Source organism: Opisthocomus hoazin, chromosome 7 (genome assembly GCF_030867145.1).
Source record: "Opisthocomus hoazin isolate bOpiHoa1 chromosome 7, bOpiHoa1.hap1, whole genome shotgun sequence".
NCBI lineage: Eukaryota > Metazoa > Chordata > Aves > Opisthocomiformes > Opisthocomidae > Opisthocomus > Opisthocomus hoazin.
Window position 1 is genome coordinate 32274199 of NC_134420.1, and position 16838 is coordinate 32291036.

General features: G+C 41.5%; 1 protein-coding gene across 1 annotated transcript in view; it reads right to left on the reverse strand.

The window, feature by feature from the left end:
* LOC104328115 (cytosolic phospholipase A2 epsilon) overlaps positions 1-16838 on the reverse strand; it is a 36763-nt gene that overhangs the window by 1012 nt on the left and 18913 nt on the right. The window contains exons 4-18 of the mRNA XM_009933087.1: positions 14796-14927; positions 13660-13700; positions 13168-13210; positions 11765-11828; positions 11072-11235; positions 10715-10807; positions 10197-10234; positions 9408-9543; positions 7784-7920; positions 7088-7310; positions 6417-6531; positions 5781-5918; positions 2732-2839; positions 1518-1712; positions 803-969 (exon numbers count right to left, since the gene is read on the reverse strand). Coding sequence (XP_009931389.1) covers positions 803-969; positions 1518-1712; positions 2732-2839; positions 5781-5918; positions 6417-6531; positions 7088-7310; positions 7784-7920; positions 9408-9543; positions 10197-10234; positions 10715-10807; positions 11072-11235; positions 11765-11828; positions 13168-13210; positions 13660-13700; positions 14796-14927 — 1794 coding nt within the window. The remainder of the gene's footprint in view (positions 1-802; positions 970-1517; positions 1713-2731; positions 2840-5780; positions 5919-6416; positions 6532-7087; positions 7311-7783; positions 7921-9407; positions 9544-10196; positions 10235-10714; positions 10808-11071; positions 11236-11764; positions 11829-13167; positions 13211-13659; positions 13701-14795; positions 14928-16838) is intronic.

The following is a 16838-nucleotide window of genomic DNA, read 5'->3' on the forward strand; positions in this document are numbered from 1 at the left end:
TTCACAAAGGTACAAACATTCCATTGACTTGTGAAATATTTAAAAGCCTCTTAACTGTCTTAGATGCCTTAAGGTGATTTTGAAAAGCGATGTCAGCATCTGGAAGCAAACATTGTCTTGACTGAAATGTTAATTTAATCTTGCAAGTCTGTAAGTCATTTTTGGAAGCAGGATTTTTGTTCCTGTATCTGGTTTATGTATATGAAAACTTTGGTCTTCAAGAACTTCTGTCTTATCGATATCTAGTAACAGGAATTATAGGCCAGGTTGTGAGCTGGTATTTGAATACAGCAGACATGGCATCAAAAGGACAATTCTTCTCCACAATTTAGAACAAAAAATAAAAATCCAGTTACCATTCTGAAGACAACTAGACAAATTACTTCTAGTTCAACTGCATATGGATATCCTTTAGATAGATATCACAAGACAAAAGAAACGAGTTCATCAGTGGTGGTACTAGTTCCAGAGCAACACTCCATGCTTAGTGTAGGCTTGATAGCCATATCAAGATCCCAGGAGCACAGAGGCCTAGGAGAAAGCATTTACCTAATGGAGACTTCATTAAAATAAAAGATTTAGAAAACTGATACTACTTCTGCTCTCCTTAGGGGATTTGCCATGGTATACCAGCATCACCGAGAGAGCCACACATCTACAAAATGGCAGCTGTATGCCAAGAATCCTTTTCTCCCAGAATCAATTTCTTCTACAGAAATAACTCTAACTCCATAGAAGTTAAAGTGCTAAACAGGCTAAAAGACAGTGGTCATTATTGAAGAAAAGAGAGTGGTTGTCGCACCGATGTCTGTGATCCACAAGAATAGTTTAAGTGTAGGACAACATCCACTTTCCTCTCTGGCCTCATGAGCGGTGGGTAGCTGATATCGATGTATCCCGCCGTGTCTGCCAGGCACATGAACTCTGCTGTTTCTGTCAGTTGGTTGGGGAAATTCTCTAGTACGGTATCTGAAAGGAAATATTTCTTACTATAACTGATTCACTTAAGTCATTTATTTGTTGTTTGGCTAATAAGGGAGGAAAAAATGCCTTTTATCTCCTGATTACTTTTGCTTTCCAAGACCCTGCCACGCTATGGAATCTGACCCTTGACACAGAACAGAAAGACCTGTCCAAGGTAAAAAGACAGAGCTCCTTCACTCTGCATGCTGCTCTTCTCCAGTCCCTGATGAGCAGTAGCTGTCTTTCCCTGGAATCAAGTGATTTCTTGGAGTATTTATTAACACTTCAATTTCAGTAAAAACGAAGCTGTGCCGCTATTTGATCTGTTTTGCAATTTCACTTTAAGCTCAGTGAAAGTGCTTGTTTCTAGCAAGCCACTTCTGCTAAAGATGCTTAGTTCTGCCTGGCTGATTTGACTGAATGCAATTTACTAGTTATCTTTAAATTTTTCTTTCCAAAATGAAGACTAAAGCCTGTTCACCCTCTGCCTTCTCTTCACTAATGAAAACATCAACCATCTAAGCAGACAAAAATTAATATTCAGGGATGTTTACCTTTCCATATACAGAAGCTTTTGCTCTGGAGGTATTCGTTGTGCACCTGGAACCCCTTCAGAAAGTTGTGGAACTTTGAAACCATCACCCGCTCAGTCAGGACCTGCCGAATGATGCCCATGATGCCACATTCAGGGGTGACTAAGTAAGTCTCCAACTCATGGCTCCTGGCTGGTAGGGAAGGTTCATCTCCTTCTGTAGGGTACAGGAGATTAACAAGTTGTTGCTCTGATACAGTGCTTTGCAATACCTGAATTACCAAAAGGTAATTATTATTTAATTAATAATTATAATTAATAAAATATTATTAGCTAGTGGAAAGAAGAGCCCAATAAGACATGGCAACATACAATCAAATCCATATCAAGACAAAAATCAATGTTCAGTAAAGCTGAAAAAAGCAATCTACCACTTGGTAGAAGTCATAGGTGGATTGCCTAGGTGAAGGTCAGTGGAGGCTGAGCAGTGGGATTCGGCTTCTTTCAAAGATAGTCCCAACCAGCTTTGAAAAAATAAAAAATGCTGTCAGGAGGATTAGACATCCAAAAAATAGCAGAGAAAGAGGATTGCGCTAAATGACACCTCATGAGATTGGGAAAAAGGATCGATGACTTTCTAGCAGAGGCATTTATTGAGCTCAGCGTTCTGCAACACTTCCCTAGAGAAAGTGATGAGAAGCCCACAAATCAAACTCGCTAACCACATTTGAACACAGGGAGAACAGCCAACACCTCTAAGGACCACACAGGTTTACAAGGAGATCAAAGAACACTGAAATGGCATTCCACGTAGTTGATATATCCAAGTCTTCAACAACAACATACGAAGATCTGCCAAGGCAGACAGAGAAAACAACACTGAGATGTTTGTTACAACACTTATGTTCACTGAAAGGCCCTTGGCAAAGATGATGTGCTAAAAAACTTCAGTAGTTTTATATTTGGTGGCAAATCACTTGCATGAATTCAGTCCAAGGGAGACTAATGGAAATAATGTTGCTATGAATGAATTCAGAGAGGAAACCTGATTATGTATCGCTGGCAACAGGACACCTCAGGGGAAAAAAAAAAAACCAAAACGACAGTGCAGAATTGGCCTCAGTTTTAAGATTTAAAAAGGCTTCATAAAGATTTCACACTATATACATCTGAATGCAACATTCATTTAAAGATTAACAGGACAACAGGTAAGGTAGAAACAGAAACATAACCAACCAACATCAACAGTCCTGTGTTGGGTACACCTCATTGAGCACCTTTCTGTAGGATGTGATGAATACCAGGCATCCAACAGGTTGTAGGAAAATACGTTGCTCCACAGGCCTGTGCAATGGTAGAGAACAGGGAAACTGCTTTGCAAGCATTTTAATGGAAAATATCCCTTTAAAAAAATAACCTTTCATCTTTGCAATGAGTATCGGAACACCTCAAGGTTTCCAAGAACTGCATTAAGTTCTTTTGTAGCAATCACATTCTGTCCTCAAAGAGGAACCTAAACAGTTTTAAACATTGTGCTAGGCCTTCAGCCACTGTAATTCATTGTCTCATACAACTATTGCCAATATACTGCAAACAAACATTTTCCAGCCTGCACATTCCTGTCCTATAAACAACTGTCAGGAGAGAGTAAAACCATGCCATTTCACATGAAGTAAGGGTTTAGTCTACAAAGTATGTTGTATACAACTCTGTACTTAGTTAAAGGTTTGGCAGCTGCTCCTGAATAGCCAAGATGCAAGCGGTTAGAGCACAATTTGGGATAGTCTGCAGAGTAGTCCTCTAAAATGAGACATCTTCTATGTTCCTTGTAAGATTTCCCTTGTCACATTTGGATCATCCCCATAGTCCTCCTCTCACTTTTGCCCATCCACTTAAAAGAATATCTAAAAACACCTCCCCAGTGCAGAAATCTCCAAAAGCCTCTTGGATCTTGAAAAGTATTTCTTCCTCCAGAGCTCTGCTCCAGGCCCTTGAGAAGAACTCTGCCAGAAAAGGCAGTGCTGAGCTTTGCCTTGAAAAATCTCTACCAGTGAAAGCTTTGCAAAAGCCATACATCACAAAGTATGAAATACAATAATTATTCATTCCTAAAATTAGTAACAGAAATACAATTCCCTTTTAAACCTGGCTTATTTTGTGGAGTGGGACGAGAAGCCAAGGATCTTCTGCTTCACAGTAATGAGAATGCGACTCGCTTGAGAAATGTTAGAAATAAATCAAATAGGGGCCCTTTGGATCTACACTGAGCTGGCAGCCAGAGTTCATTTGCAGATAATTACTGGCCAGTTTTCCATCAACACAGCTTCATCTTGAGAAGCTTCTGTGCAGGCCTGCTGTGAGGAGGCGGCTCCTCTGATTTCTCCTGTCTTCACTTGGTGCCTCCTCACTCCAGAACTATTGCGGCTCCCTGAGCTCCAGCAGTTACACACTGCTTGTGCATTTTAATATCTTCCAAACACTGGTGTCCCCCAGGACTTGTTCATAATTACATAACAAAGTTTCCCTAACCTTTTGCACTGAATTTTCATGATACTTATATTTGCTGAATGAAGAACTACCAGGAGAGACAGTATCTTTTACTAGGCTGACAGAGCTGAAAAGAGCAGGCAAGCTTTCACACACCCTAGCCTTTCTTCTGGAAACCTGATGGTCTTGTATCCCCACAAGCTCATCCAATCTTTCCAGCCCTAGCCACCGCTCTTATAAAAGGCCTCGTCTCTGCCTGCAAATGACACCCTGCTTCTATCCTTGCAACCCAAGAGGGCATTACGTGTTGCATCACTAGATGGCAACATTGCTTTAACTCTTGACTCCATCCTTTCTAAAGCTACACTTAGGGCTGTGGGTTCACCAGCCTAATTCAGGTGCTGGGGCTGAGAACACAGAGCTCAGCCCAGACTGGGTGTGTTGAGAGTGCTTACTAGCTGGCCACCTTGGGTATGACCACACCACACCACTGTTGTTGCAAAACTGCAACAGAAGGCAGCTCCACAGTCTCACCTAGCTCTGTGACCAACCTTCTACCTCTGGCAGTCAGCACAGAGTGATTAATGTAAGAATACAAGAAAATGGGAAGTATGAAGGAGTTTCTTCTGCATTGTGCTTGATTTGGTACGTCCAGTGCTGGTGGCTGTATCTGAACTATTGTGTTTCAGAGCCACCAGTGGGACTACCTTGCTTGAACTTTTCCTCCCCTTTTTAGACTTCTTTATACTCTTAGATCCTGTGGTATCTTCCGAGTCGTCTCCCTCAGCCACCTCTGTTCTTAATTCATGACATCACTAAAAGCTCTAAACACAGCCATGAAAGCTCTCAGATTTCGTGTCTGTGTGTCTAAGCACAAGCTCCTGTTCCTCACACACAGCTTTTTCGCATGGTTGTACCAATATAACTCTGGACTCTTGCATAACACATTGAGGTGTACAACTTCTCTGCACACTAGATAAAGAATACCACATGGAGTTACTGCTTATATGGATTTTTCAGTTCATAAGTAAACACTTTCTTACTGGTATCCTTGGTGTCCTGTTGTGTGTTGTGCTTATTTACATGCAATACATCTCTTGCTCAGGTTTAAGAGCAGATGGACTCTTCTGCAGACAACTTCACCCCAGAGAACCCGCATACAAAGGGGTGGGGTAGAGAGTTCCAGCATTATGCAAAACTAAAAGAATTGCATAAAAACTGCAACGTTGTCATTCCTGCATTATTGGGAGCTACCCACTTTACTGAAACAAGGACAACAAAACTCACTGATTTTATCATGCTAGCAAAATTACAAAGGATTTAGAGTACTACTAAACTTGCAAAAATACCAGTAACAGTTCAGAAAACTGCTCAAAATTTCTGTATTTTATAACAAACTCAGCAACAACATTGCCTTTTGTTATAAAATCATGCCATTCATAGACAAATTTGGTTTTAAGATTCCAGTTTCAACATACAAATGTTTTCCTTGTGGAACTCTGCTGCTGATCAGTTGAAAACAAACCTAACCTTTTTAAGCAGCCCTGAAACTTCAGGCATGAGAGTCACCATTCAAGACAAAAGCAACAGTTAATAGCATTATTTGAAATTTCCTCTAAGTATTTTTAGCCCATCTCCAGTATCTAAGGAATTCAGCCAGAGGTGAGAACAACATGTTGAACACTTTGCTTCAGTCCTACATGTTGCAGGGCACTGGCTGCAATATGCAGGGTCTGTATTATATTAAAAATAAAGTACATATTTCTGCAATTCAAATTTTTGCAATGGAGCACATCACCTTTCATGAAACAGATGCGGGATTCAGGGAGCTTCTTCATTAGGCGACCCATGAAGAACTCACTGCCAAAATCCTCTGCACGAATGAAGGCGCCGTATTTTAAGAACCCAACCTCATAAGGGGTGAATTCCACCCATTCTGCAGAGGAACAAAATAAACTTTTAAATCTCGATCCTATCCCTACTTCCCCGCAGGAATGGCTCTGAAATGACAAGGAAGCAGCTGCAGGACAAACTCTGTCAGCAGGGTGATCACAGACTGTCATTCCTCACGGTACGGAATTATCATTCAGCTGGTTTCAGCCACTCACTCATTTACATTTCCCAAACTTGCTCATCCAGAACTTTCCAGCGAGCCAGCCTAAGTTACCCCACAGGTGGAGCTAAGGCTTTGACTTGTGAGTACCTTGGTTGTCCTTAAGAACCTCCCCCAGATTTCACCTGCCCCATAGAAGATGGGTTCCTCCCAGAGCCTAGGCACAAAGTCTAGAAATGGAAGAGGAGGTTAAGGAGGAAAAGGAACTGTGTATGAATGCTATGCTTCAGTAGTGGAAGGCGTTGCAGAACATGCAGAAACTGATAATGCAGATCATTTAAGCACCAACTGAGTCCAGATACAGCTCAATTTCGCCATCACCTTTGAACTCTGCAAGGCTGTAGTCTTCTTTCATGTTGAGGATCATGTAGATAGGTAGGGGATTCTGACCCTGATTCAATGCCTGTCGCTCATCTGAGAGTTTGTGGTTGTTTTTCTGTAAATTGACCAGAGAAAAAGCAAAACCAAGGGACCTTTTTGGCATGGTGTGTGGGCTTGCAAGATTACAGCAAAATAAATACCTGCTTCATCTTAATTTTCTTAGTCTCTCTACTCATTTTGTGTCCGCACTTTTTGGTAACCAAGGAGTGATCAAAACATTGACACATCCACATAAGCTTATTTAGTTACATGTGAGCTGTAGGACACTGTGATACAGCGGTCTTGTTCTTTCCAGTAAACGCATCCATTTTACATGGATTATGTAAGTTCTCACAGGGAGGAAGAGAGAAACAGAAACCAGGAGCAGTACTCTGCTGTTAGGTAGTCAGATACTCACACTAGTAGAAGGAAACAGGTTTTCTGCCCTACCAAATACTGCTTGGTCTGCTAATTATGTGTTGAGAGATATGTGGGGACAAATCCCCTTTGTTAGTAAGCAGAATTAATCTGCTGAGTGATGCTGGCATGCTCTCAGGCTAGCATCTGTCCCTGGAGCTTCATTTTTCATACAACAGAATTCAGTAGCTGTTAAGGAAACATAGACACGCTACCCCATCACTTAATGCTTTTTCCAGCAGAAGCCCCCAAAAATCAGTACTAGAGATCTGGTATCCCTCTTGCTTTCGCAGTTTAAGCTCCTTGTCATAGTACTTCAAGCTCTCCAGGGAAAAGCAGTTTAGCTTGCACTTGGTCATATGTCTGCGGACTTCACCAATCGGTCTGGACAGATCCTTGCGTGACCAGTCAGCGCTCTGATACAAATGTGACAAGGTCCTAGGGTAAAGAAAGGAAGTATGTTGTCATATGCTCTACACACTTTCACTTTTTAGACTTAGATTTAAGGACCACATCAAATGAACTAGCTGAGGTTCATTCAAAACATCTTTTGGGCTCAGTTGATTATTGAAGGGAAAAGATCTCGAGGACCCCTCCAGATCACTAGTGAAAGCTGAGGACTCGCAAAAAGTCCGTCTGTGCTGTGTAGGTTTATGCAGAAGGCTGTGATTTGCACCAGGGTCACTCACTAGGAAAGACCCTAGAGATGAAAGAAAGGGTCAAGGAAAATGTTGTTCCCCATAAGCAGTACCTAGGCCATAAGTTGGCTTAGGCAATGTGTTCCTAATGCAGCAATAAAAAAGCTCAAGACTAAAGAGGTACACCTTCCTTTACCAAAATGAAGACAATAAATCTCTCACACAGCAGACTACAGAGGTGAGAAATGATGTCTTTGTTCAGGAACTCCTTACCATGTTGAACCAGATGACCCAGTAATGTATGAAATAGCATCTAAGAGATCCAGCTTCTGCAGACCCAACAGGTTGCCTAACAGAGATGTCAGTGCCCGGGTGCCACCTCCTGTTGTCATGACTGCTATAACTGGTACCTGTTTAAACATCAACACAGCAGTGGTAAGCAAGAACTTTACCAGTACATGAGATCAGAACTGAATGAACTGCAGCATTTCTGTCCCACAAGAAATTCCAACATTTCCCCATTTCCCCAAGCAGGGTGAAAAAGATGAAAACCTGTTATTTTGCACAGAAAAATTATAACTAAAAAAAAGACTGGTAATTAGCTAATTTTGACCTTTTCAATCAAAATCAACCAATTTTCATTCTAAACCATTAAATGCTGGCTTACCAAAGCAGCTCAAATCTTTGTTTCAAGGCATTTCAATGTTAGACTGCATTTTCCTTAGTGGTATATCATCTCATGAGAGCTCTATTTTGAGAACAAGCAGAACTCATCCTCTCTTGTAAGTCAAGTATAAGAACTATATTACATTTCCTCTAAAGTACCTAGAGAATATAATTGCAGTGATGAACCCCAAAGCCTAATGGCATGGAAATCAGAATTGTGTTACAGGAAGGCAAATTCCTCCAAAAAGCCCACTAAGAGAAGAGCAGCCAAATGAGATTTCCCATGCACATTTCCAGGCAATTGCATCAAGGAAATACTCAGCGGTGGCCTGATCCAGTGAAGCATTTCAGGTGAAAACAAAGTATTCTGATTTGAGTTTACCTGACTACGAGAAAACATTCTCTTGTTGCAAAATGTGAAATTAGTAGTTAAAAGTGCTTCTCCCAAAAGATTCTTATCCTTAAGAAACTGCTTTTTTCCACTGAAAATAGTGTGCTAATGAGAAACAATATACTTGTTTGTGATCAGTTTATGAGCAGGGACATAATTTATAGCATCCAAAGCAATTCTGTCACATAATGTTTAATATGTCTTTGGTCCAAGTGTCCTGGACAAAGGGTGAAGTACAGGTGAAAGAAAAGCTCCCAAAATGAAAATTTCACTTCTGAAGTGCCTAATCACAGACAATGCTCCTTTCCTAAAGCACCAGCCACCCCCAGGCCAGCATGGACATGAGCAAATACAAACCCTAACTCACCCAGACAGATGAGAGAAAAATGCTGAATGTCTTTGTGCAGTTAGAACGACAATACAGCTGTGACGATAAGCAACAGAGGAGTGAGTCTGTGATAAGAAACATCCTCATCAATCTGTGTTATGTACTATCACTTTAACTGTTGGGTTTTCCCCCTCCAAAACACCTTATGGGGCCTTGGTGACTGAATGCTGAGCTAATAGAGTAGGACTATCCAGGTCCACAATTTACAGATGAAAAAGAAATCAGTCAGGGAAAAGAATTCTGATTTATGGCATTCTGTTTTCTGAGCAAACGTGTAGCAAGTGGGTTCCATACTACCCATGCTCTCACATTGTTTCATCTAAACATTTCTTGATGCTTTACATGGGGCACTGAATACATCAGAGCTCGTTAAGGAACAATATGTGAATGGCTACAAGCATAACACATTCTTGTTACACAGCATAATCCAGTCGCTATTGTGGTCCCCATACCTCATGGTCTTGTAGGTCTTGCTCTAAATGGAGCGCTTTTTTCAGAGCAGAAGCCACAAACTTCCTCCGTTTCTGTAGGAAATTTTTCTCCTCCATACACAGATCAAAATCCAAGCGAACACCTAAGTTTCTTGACCTCAAACAAAGTCCAGGGTTAAATACGATGTGCATAGTCACATACAATTAATGTCTAGACCCAAGCTTTGCAAGTTTCAAACTCTACTATTGGGCTTAGAAAAGCTGCAACTGCAGCCCCACAAAAGCACATCACCACAAAGCAGAGAAAAGGCTGAGAAAGTTTAAAAGTTGTAAAATCTTCCTGTAAAAAAAACCCAGAAATATTGTTTATTGCTATGCTGATTTTCAAGAAATGTCTAACATAAATACTGCAATACATATACAGATACTATAAACAGTGGAATATTTAGGATTTGTTGCCTGAAGACGTCCAAGTTTTATAAATACAAATACTCCAGGTTCTTTACAAGTAAGGAAAGTGAGGTACAAACACATATTTTTCTAAACTCATAGCTCCATAGATTTTGCAGCCAGAAGAGATTATTCTCCCCTTCCAAACTGAACTCCTGCATCATAGCATAACAGGAAGCTTTACCCAGCACAGTTAACAACATTCACCTTCTGGACGTGGGTAACTAACATGGTAAATAGGAGTAAATATAATCATTGACTAAATACTTTATCCCTTAGTTACAGAAAAGGTAAGAAGGCAAAAAATCTGGGCACCTTCTTTTTTACACAGCCACAAAACCCAAAGACAGAATTTCTTACCAGTCATTTGACTTCACATGTAAATTTATTGTTTCATCCTAGAAAAAAAAAACCCACAGTATAAGCACTGGAGATTATTTTATGTCCTTTCCTTTCAGTCAGCTTTGAAGCCCTTCACTTTTTCTGAGAGCCATGTTGGAGCCACAAAGCCATAACAATCAGAAAATCCATCCCATTATTAAAACTTCTCCAACTCCACTTTATTTTCTTTAAACTGTTTTAAACGAAAGATAAACAGAGCAGTATACAGTAAAACGAGCACCAGCTCTGCCAGTATGCCCTGTCTTGCCTCATTGTTTGCATTTGCTCTGACCTGCGTTAGTCCCCCAGCTGGTCACAGGAACACCTCTCTCAAGTGTTTGGCTATGTGGTTTGGTCCATAACCCTCTCTGCTAGGAATGTAAGGGCGCTAGCAGTTAGATACCTAAACCCCTACTTCACACTCATCTAGTTAACTGATGCCTATTGATCTTTGGTCCACAGCTTCACATTTATTCTAAAAAGTTAGCATCAATCACCTTTGCTACTGCTACTTTCTCCTTGAAGGGAAGTGAGTCCAGAGGAATAGTGAGGGATGCATGGCAATCTTTTTTCTCTTCACCTGAGGTAGACTGAAAAATAAATTATAAACGTAGAAAAATATTCAATGTATACACCACAAAAAACCACTGTCATCAACTTATTTTTTCAAATGTAGTCACCGTCCAGCAGTTTCCAAGCTGGCAGCTAATATTTAGGCATCTTAGGGGTTACAATGCTCTTCCAGAGCAGTACATGAAAGATGGCTTTTAATTAAAAATACAAATTCTTTCTCTTTGCCTCAATCAAGTATGGAAAACCAAGAGTCTACTGTGCTTAAGCTAAGGATCACATACTGGGCAGAAGTTAGGCTGCTTCTCTGCTAGAGCCATGTGCAGCTCTGACAGGCTGTACTTCGTGTAATGGAAAGCCAGGGGCTCCACAAGTCGCTGGGAAGACCCCAGCGACAGGGTCTGGCTCTTTTCATAGGATCCTTTCACTGAAAATAAGAAGTCTTTTTCTAAAAAGAAAAGATTAAAAGCATGTAAGTTAATGATAATGATCTCAGCAATAGAACATTAAATGGTCATTCAGAAGTTCTCATTTTAATATACAAAACATTCAACAATGCTTAAAAGCTTCCAGACTCTATTTATCCAACCAGGGAACATTACAGGAAGAAGAATTAAAAAAAGAGCTTATAAAACAGAAGTAGCTGTTTTACAAACTCCGATATACAGGCAAATTGGGAAAAAAGTAAATTATTGAGATAGAAATATGTATTTACTTCCATTTTAGAGCATTAACAAGATTTGTCATCATTCTAATCATTCAATTCAATTATACAGTCCATTTTTTATAGTCAGTTAGCATAGATACACTCTAATTGTTGGATCTATGATCCTGTAGATATTTCTAACCATCCACCTCCTGTGCTCTAATTGTAAGAACAAAGTAGGAAAATTACCTGATAAGAAAATGACAAAAAAAATGAGAGATTTTCAGTTTACTGTAAAATAAGATTTTTTGTTTCTATTTTAAGGTCTAACCTGAAGGTTCTTTCTTCATCTGCCTATTGTCCACCAGGACTTCCAAGCAGGAAATTTCACGAGACTGTAGCAGGGACGAACAATGAGAGAATAAAGTATTTAAATCATGCCATATCTCAGTCACTTAACTGCTACCTATCTCTGGTCACCTGGCTCCCCGGGTTCTGGAAAACTGTCTGCCCTGTGTTTGTTAGGCTGATAGGAGAGAGACGTTGTCACTCTGAAGATGTGCCAAGTTTCAGCTGGAAGAAAAATGGCTGTGGTGCGGTGGTCCATCCATGGGGATGGGGCTGGGAATTGAGGGGGAAACAACAGAGGAGGGAATGGGAATGTGCTGAAGCCTCCCGAGGGTAGACTGATGAGTGGGGCAAATCACAGGGCTGTCCTCGCAGCCCTGCTTTGGTGGAATTGCACAGCCAAGTGCTACCTCCTCTAAATCGTGAGTTAAGGGCAGTCAAGAAAGCAACTTCCATATCGTCCTGTGGAGATGGGAAAAACAGGATGGCCATGAGGGGATGAAGGAAGGGGTTAAAAGGGATTTTAATAGAAGTGGCATTACCTAATAGTTGCTGTGCATTTAAAAAACTGATAGTGCCTATCTATTGTCTAAATTAACTGAAGCAGAGAGTCTTACATCTCCATACAAAGGGGTTAGTTCCTGATAGGGGCTGGGAGTCGCCTAGAACCGGTCAAGACCGACCCTGCTGTATGGATGGGAGCCAGGAGAGAACTGAGTTTGCGCAGAAACAAAGGTCAATCAGCGGACACCGTGATGAAGAGGATGGGCCTTCATCTTGGGACCCCCGACGACCACCACTAGGAGGCACTGCACAAGTGCAACTGGGAGGAGTCTATGGAAATTATTTCTCGGAACTGATTTTGATATGCAATGAGGATAGATGCATATGTATAGGTGTATTGGGAAATCTAATGTATATGTAATATTTGATTGTATAAATTGAAGAGACACGTTGCTGCTCGGCGCGCATGACTTTGGTGGGACTACCCCCCGTGCCGCCCGGCGCCGAATAAACATACCTACTTTACAGTCTTACAGATTGTGGAGTCTGCTTTCTGCACATCAGGGATACCAAGAGAAGTCCCCAGAGGGAAAGACACAGAGGCAGCACGTCAATGAAACACCACTTCAGGCTTTGTCAAGGGGCTTGCTATCAGCTGCTGGTGGTCGACAGGTCTCTCTGGGCATCCCCACTAGTTATGTTCTCTCTTTCCTAATACACTCTCCCACAGGGAGCAGCACAGCAGGATGGCTGCCAGTGCCTGAGCCCCCGTCTGCCTCCCCTGAAGCCCTGCCTGCAGTGAGGTGTTGGGGCACCTGCCAAATTCACCACTCCCACCACCAGCATGAAAACAAACATAGAATAGAAATAGTTTTAAATTACCACTAATACACCATTAGTTACAAGCTTTTCAGGAGCGACTGGACTGAAAAAGAGAAAAAAAAAAATGTGATCAGAACTAATATGACCTAAATACATCCTTAAATGAACACCAAGGAATAACACTTTCCTTAAAGGTTGTTTTATCCAGCATAGTCTCAAATATGTCACTGATTTTTAATTTTGTGAGACATCTGAAATGCAGCTTCCATTTTTTTTTTAATGATAATGGTAAACAATAGTAGTAATAAGCACAGTGGCTGCAGTTCTTATTATCCTTCTCCCTCTTCCAGCAAATGAGGTAAATTAGTATCCAGGATAATACTTGGTAGAGAAAAAACACAGTGTTTTAGCCAATGTGCAACTAACTTGGTAAACACCAGCTGTTGCTGTGATGCTGAGCATTTGAAACTGTGTTATACTAAACGCTAGCATGTGTTTGACTGCTTGCTTTTGTGAAGTACAGTTCTTTGGTCTCATATGGGTTTTACTCACATGCTCTCCGAAGCAAACTCAACCTCCAGCATCTCTTGTGTCTGTAAAAGATTAATTCATTAGAAGCATTTAAATTCATTTTCTTTCTCACTAGCTATGGTTGTGAATGATTATTCTGGCTCCTGAAACAGCTCTTCTAATCAAATTTCCCTCCTGCTCTAGGGTATGTTCAGATTAGTGAAAGCAATTGAGTTCGAGTGATTCTGAAGCGTATTCTCCCTCCTGCGCTAACCATCAGTGCCCAGGTTGTCTGCACCTGTCTCTTTGGTGGTGAGGTAGAGTAAAATGGTCACATAGGCAATACCCAGTCCTAAGCCTGCAGTAACTATTGGCTTAAAATTGTCTAAAGCCTTGTTTTTTCTGGGTAACATTATTGGAAGACTGACCCTGTTGGATAGCGGAGGGCATTCTCAATTCTTTTGATCGAAAGGACTCCTATAACATGAGCAATACACTGACCAGTCACCAGAAAAGTTAGTATAGACTGCCTGCTGATATCACCATAAAACTGAATACCAATACATACTCTATAAGAAAAGTCAGTGAAACAGCATATCTATAAAAGTATCTAAATTGGACATTGAGATCCCACAGTGAAGTCATCTTGTATGCATTCAGGCACACTGAAGTAACAAGTTAGCTACAGTAATTCACCATCAATGGGTTTTACTACCTCAGTATGGATCTTTGTGTAATATTCAGGTATACACAAAAGAATTACAGGGCACGGTATCAACTTTTAAGTGAATACTCCAACATCTGTGCCAGAGTATGTCCAAACTCACAAGTGCTGGTCGCAGGAAAAGCAACTCTAAAAGAGAAACTTTGTGCAATAGTGATGGTCTTTTATCTCCAACAAAACCTATTTGAGCAACAGAGTCAAGAAGGAGGGAAAAAAAGGGAACTGCTAAGAGGTTTGAGGAGATAGTAAAAACCTTGAGGATTATGTCCAAGGTAGGGAGGTAAACCTCGTCCACTTTGCTGAACAAAGTTTGGAAGGTATTTTACAGGATGCATGAAGCACAAATCAATAGAAAATAAACCCTCAAACCTACAACTGCTTTACTGGAAGTTATTTAGGAGGTAATACCAAAAATGCAGTTCCTTCCTGTGCCGAAGGCAGTTTTATTCCTCACCTTTGGATTTAGCTGAAAAGTCAAGCGAACAGTTTCTCCAAGCTGGATTTTAGCAACATCAAAGAGGACGGTGAAAAGGAGGTCATCTTTAGCGATTGCATTTTCATCATAGACTTTCAGCTCAAGAATATTCTGTGAACAGAGAATTAGGAACATCTCTATTTTGAGACCTTATGGAGGCACAAGATGATGTGTTCAGCATGTTAAGGAAGACAGAGAAAGGATGGAGAGAAGCGAGAGAGCATGCACAACCTTTTCATCCGCACAGAGCTGAAGAAAGGTATTCTGAATCTAACATTGCTGGGTTTGTTGCTGATTTTCCCCTGCAGAATAATTTAAATGGAAAAGGCTAGTAGAATCATTGAATATGTAGCTCCCATATTGAAAAACATGTTTGATCTCTAATTTGTTTTGAGGTCACTTTTCCCGGAACTGTAGGAAACCGTCTAGTGGTAAGGACTTTATTGCTATTAGTGAAAAAAAATAAATCCTTGTATATAAGCAGTGATTAAAATAAGTCAAGGGAGCACCACGCAACTGCTGTATGGTTGCGTAACTATACCCTGTAGATTATTAAATGGATCACATAGAGATAATTACCATGGAATCTGCAGAAACTGATATGTTTTACTTAAATTGGTGACAAAATGTGCAGAAAGCAGCAGAACAAAGGCCTGTTTCCATCAGATTATATCCTACATCTCTCAGTCTCCTCTTCCTTCCTCCCACTGCACAAAGCTCTGCTTCCTCCTGTGTCACCTGCCTGTTTGGATGGGCAGGAGGGGTAACAGCCCCTGCTGTGCCTGGTGGGGAGCTGCACAAGGGCTGGCTCGGGGGTGCCTCCCAGAGTGCTGAGCAAATTAACATTAACAGCTGTTTTCTCAGTGGGGAAATAATTCAGGCCTCTCTCCATATATTTAGCAGCTCATTTTTGTATAAATTACAGGGGACTCTTCTCTGAGAGATTCTTCCTTATCCATCCAATTTAACTGAAACTTGCTAAGAGGTTCAATGCTTATTAAAGACACACAGATAGGCACATGGTCTCACACACAAACACGTGTAAAAAAGAGTGAGCATGTGAGCTTGGTTGCCTTAAAAGTTCATAATGAATCACAGGAAGGTCCACAACTAAATCTGCTAAGTGACTGAATATACAAATATACTGAAATGAAGATGATCCAGAATCCAAGTATTGAATTTTGACATCTATAATTTCTGTAAGAAATCAGCAAGTAAGAGCTGGCAAGCTGCAGTGAACTGGAGTTTGCAGTTTGCTGTCTGAAGACAGAAAGGCTGCTGCCCTTTAAGGCCACACACAAAAATGCATCGCACTTCAGACAGAAACACAGTTCTGTCTGGGGCTGACAGGGTCGGGATGGGTTCCTGCCCACCACACCCGCTGAAAGAAACATACTGACAAGGGGCAGAGCGAAGCAGCCACCACAACTTGGTTTACAGGCCAGCCACAAAGAGCCTGTAAAGGATGATGGAAGATGATGGAGGGGACATGCTTGAAAGCAATAGTTTGCAGTTTGTAGAAGGCAGGCTTACACTGAAGAGCAGATCAGTTTTCCTGGCTGTGATACTGCAACAGGCTGTCCTTATTTGGTTAAGATGGCTGCCATTTTCTTAGAGACCAACTGATTTGAAGTCCCTCAGTTACTCCCAGCTAGCCAGGAGGGACACGCATCGGATGCTGGCTGGCGAAGGGACATGACTGGCTGCAACACTGGGATGCTGTGGGGGAAGCAGCCGGGGCTGTCTGGGCAGTTCACCGTTGCTATCTGCTCGTGGCAGAGGACATGAGGGCAGCGTTGCTGGGAGCCAGGAGCTCAGAGCTGGCCCTCAGTGGGGCTGTGTGCCACCAGCACCAGGTAGGCTTGCCCTCCAGGAGCCGGGGAACTGCTGCCCACAGCACCAGTCCGGGGAGCCCTTCCTCACCAACTGCTTTATCAGATGTTCAAAACAGATGCCTTTCAGTTAACACACCTGTTCCTGATGGGAACCAGCCCAACAGACCTAAACAAGATTTTCTCTGCC